The sequence below is a fragment of the Octopus bimaculoides genome, chromosome 23 (genome assembly GCF_001194135.2).
Source record: "Octopus bimaculoides isolate UCB-OBI-ISO-001 chromosome 23, ASM119413v2, whole genome shotgun sequence".
Taxonomy (NCBI): Eukaryota; Metazoa; Mollusca; class Cephalopoda; order Octopoda; family Octopodidae; genus Octopus; species Octopus bimaculoides.
In genome coordinates, this window is record NC_069003.1 from 7,239,912 (window position 1) to 7,242,959 (window position 3,048).

General features: G+C 36.2%; 1 protein-coding gene across 1 annotated transcript in view; it reads left to right on the forward strand.

The window, feature by feature from the left end:
- The first annotated feature begins 126 nt into the window (after positions 1-126).
- LOC106869055 (uncharacterized) overlaps positions 127-3,048 on the forward strand; it is a 9,199-nt gene continuing 6,277 nt past the window's right edge. Inside the window, exons 1-2 of the mRNA XM_014914565.2 lie at positions 127-165; positions 1,288-2,567. Coding sequence (XP_014770051.2) covers positions 127-165; positions 1,288-2,439 — 1,191 coding nt within the window. The 3' untranslated portion in view covers positions 2,440-2,567. The remainder of the gene's footprint in view (positions 166-1,287; positions 2,568-3,048) is intronic.

Genomic DNA, 3,048 nt, shown 5'->3' on the forward strand with positions numbered 1-3,048 from the left:
AGCAGGGATATGGTTTGGGAGGCAGAGGTCTCCAGTGCCACAGATTCAACCACAGAGCAGCCATTAAATAGAATAAACTTGATTGTTATATGTCAACAGGAAAAAAAGTATTCAACAAATAACAAAATGTCTGAATATAGTCTAATATTTTATCTATTAACCGAGGTAGGGAATTAAACATTTGTATTGATCTAGGTTAAAAAGTTTATTAGTGTAGGTTTAATGACTAATTGTAAGGCTAGGTGTAATTAGCATATAGGAATTAATTGTATTTAAGGTATCAATGGCATATATGTATTTTTACAAATGTCAGAATGTTTGAATAGGGTCTCATTGATTATCTATCACTAAAGTGTAAACAAATTATGGTTAACGATGTAGGGAATCATCCAACTATATTGATCTAGGTAGTAGAATGTCTGGATATGGTCTAATACATTATCTTTTACTAAGGTAAGGCCAAATTATTGTTAACCAAAGTAGGGAATTAGCTAGCATACAAGAACGATTAGAATTAAAGTGCTGGCATTAATGGGTCATAAGTATTCTTATAAATAGTAGAATGTCTGATTGTAGTCTAATTTTAACAACTACTTTTCCGTGTTTGCATTGGTTGGATGGAGTTTACTATGGCAGATTTTCTATGACTGGATGCCTTTCCTGTAATCAACCATTATCTGTTAGTATTTCGCCATAGTCAAACATATCGGTTTCAAATTATGGCAGAGGGCAGGCCTTTCTGAGGGGAGGGGGAACTTGGATGCATCACCCCAGTACATGACTGGTATTTATTTTATCGCCCCCGAAAGGATGAATGGTAAAGCCAACCTTGGCAGAATTTGAACTCAGAGTGTAAAGACAGACTAAATACCGCTAAGCATTTCGTCTGGCATGCTAACAGTTCTGCCAGCTCAGCATCTTCCCATGGTCAGACAGATTTTCACACAACACTGGAAATGAAGGATATTCATTTACAATAACCATACATTGTCAAGACGAGGAGACATAGACATGCATACACCCATACTCATGCATAGTATTAATATAATAGAAGACAAGCAAGCTATAGTTGAAGACCCTTACCCTAGGTGCCATGCAGTGGGACTGAACCTGAAACTTTGTGGTTGGGAAGCAAACTTCTTAACCATACAGCCATGCCTGTACCTATAAAGCTAGTAAAAACTGAAAAACTAAAAATTGCAATAGAAGACTATTTCCTATTTGTTTATGGTATTATATTACTAAGTTGTCATTTTTTCACTTTCATTTCTTTTTTATCATTTCTAGATTCAAGTCTTTGGATTCATTGCTGTGGTCAGCAGCTTCTTTCTACTGTTTGCCTGGAACCAATATAGAGGGACAACATTAATCAAACACAACCAAACGTTTATAAATGATTCTAAGGAATTTCCAAATCATGAAGTGCATCATATAAATAACAAAACTGTAAGCAAGAAGAAACAGGAATTGGTTCAGTTAAACAACAAAACTAAATATATTATATATTACTGTGTTAATAGTATATTGTGTGGAGGTTGGGGAGATAGGCAGCATGGAATAGTGTCTGTATATTTAATGTCACAAGCCATGGGTCGTCGTTTTGGCATCATTAATTCAAAACCTTGTAAATTTACTAATTATCTTCAACCAAACAAAATTAACTGGACAATTGACCCAAAAGAGTTGCAGGGCCTAAAAAGCCATCACCTCCGTTTGATTGACAACAAAAGGTACCTTTCCTCTTTACAATCAGCAGACTTAGAAAGAAGTCACCCTGAAGATGTACTCTATGTGTCTACAAATGTAATCTATTTTCATGCTTTAATAGAGAACCCTCACTATAAAAAACAACTTCTTTGGGCATCACAAATGTCATACGGAAATTTATTTGCTAAAATGATGAATTTATTGTTTCGCTTCAATAATCATATTCAGGAAAAGTTTGACAAATTTTTTAAAGTCAATATCCCCGAGCCAAATATGCATTTGGTGTGTGCTCAGATTCGAATTGGACAGAACCCCAGTGTTCCAGGAGATTCCCCAAGGAATTCAATGTCAAATATTCAGATTGTCTGGAACTTGTTAAATAAATACAACACTAGCAAGTACAAAATATTTGTGACAACAGACTCAGAAGAGGTACAGGCGATAGCTTCAAATAAATTTGCTTCTCAAATCGCGAACAACTCAGGGGAAATATTTCATGTGGATCGGATACGTAATGGAGTGAATAAAATATGTGATAATTTAAGTAAGGTTTTCATGGACCAATATATTCTGACTAAATGTGATACGTTGATAGTAAGCCGAAGTGGTTATGGTGAAAATGCTGTAATAATGAGGCAAAAAGAAAACAACCTGTTTTATTTTAGAAATGGAAATATAACACGAATCAGTAAAGAAAAACTTTCTCGTATCTGGAAAAAAACATGGTTGTGAAATAGGATTTTTTTTGACACACAGAATCTGAAAATGGCATCCATGTATTATCATCATGTCAAGATTTTAAGATACTGGATTCATAGAATTTCCTTGTTCTGTCAATAAAACAGCTTATGAAGAATAAGGTATAACATCTCTCGCTCTCTCTCTCTATCTGCCTGTCTGCCTATCAGTCTGTCTATATATCCATTCATTTGTCTGTCTACCCACCCATCCATAATTCCATTCAGCCAAGACCATCTCTCCGTGTAGCTGTCTATCTATCTCTGTTACTCTCTCACTCACTCACTTAATCACTCACTCAAACAATCAATCAGTCAATGTTTTGTGCAGGAGCAATTAAGAGTTTATATATTCAAATATATATATCATCATCATCATCATCATCGTCGTTTAACGTCCGCTTTCCATGCTAGCATGGGTTGGACGATTTGACTGAGGACTGGTGAAACCGGATGGCAACACCAGGCTCCAGTCTGATTTGGCAGAGTTTCTACAGCTGGATGCCCTTCCTAACGCCAACCACTCAGAGAGTGTAGTGGGTGCTTTTACGTGTCACTCGCACGAAAACGGCCACGCTCGAAATGGTGTCTTTTATGTGCCACC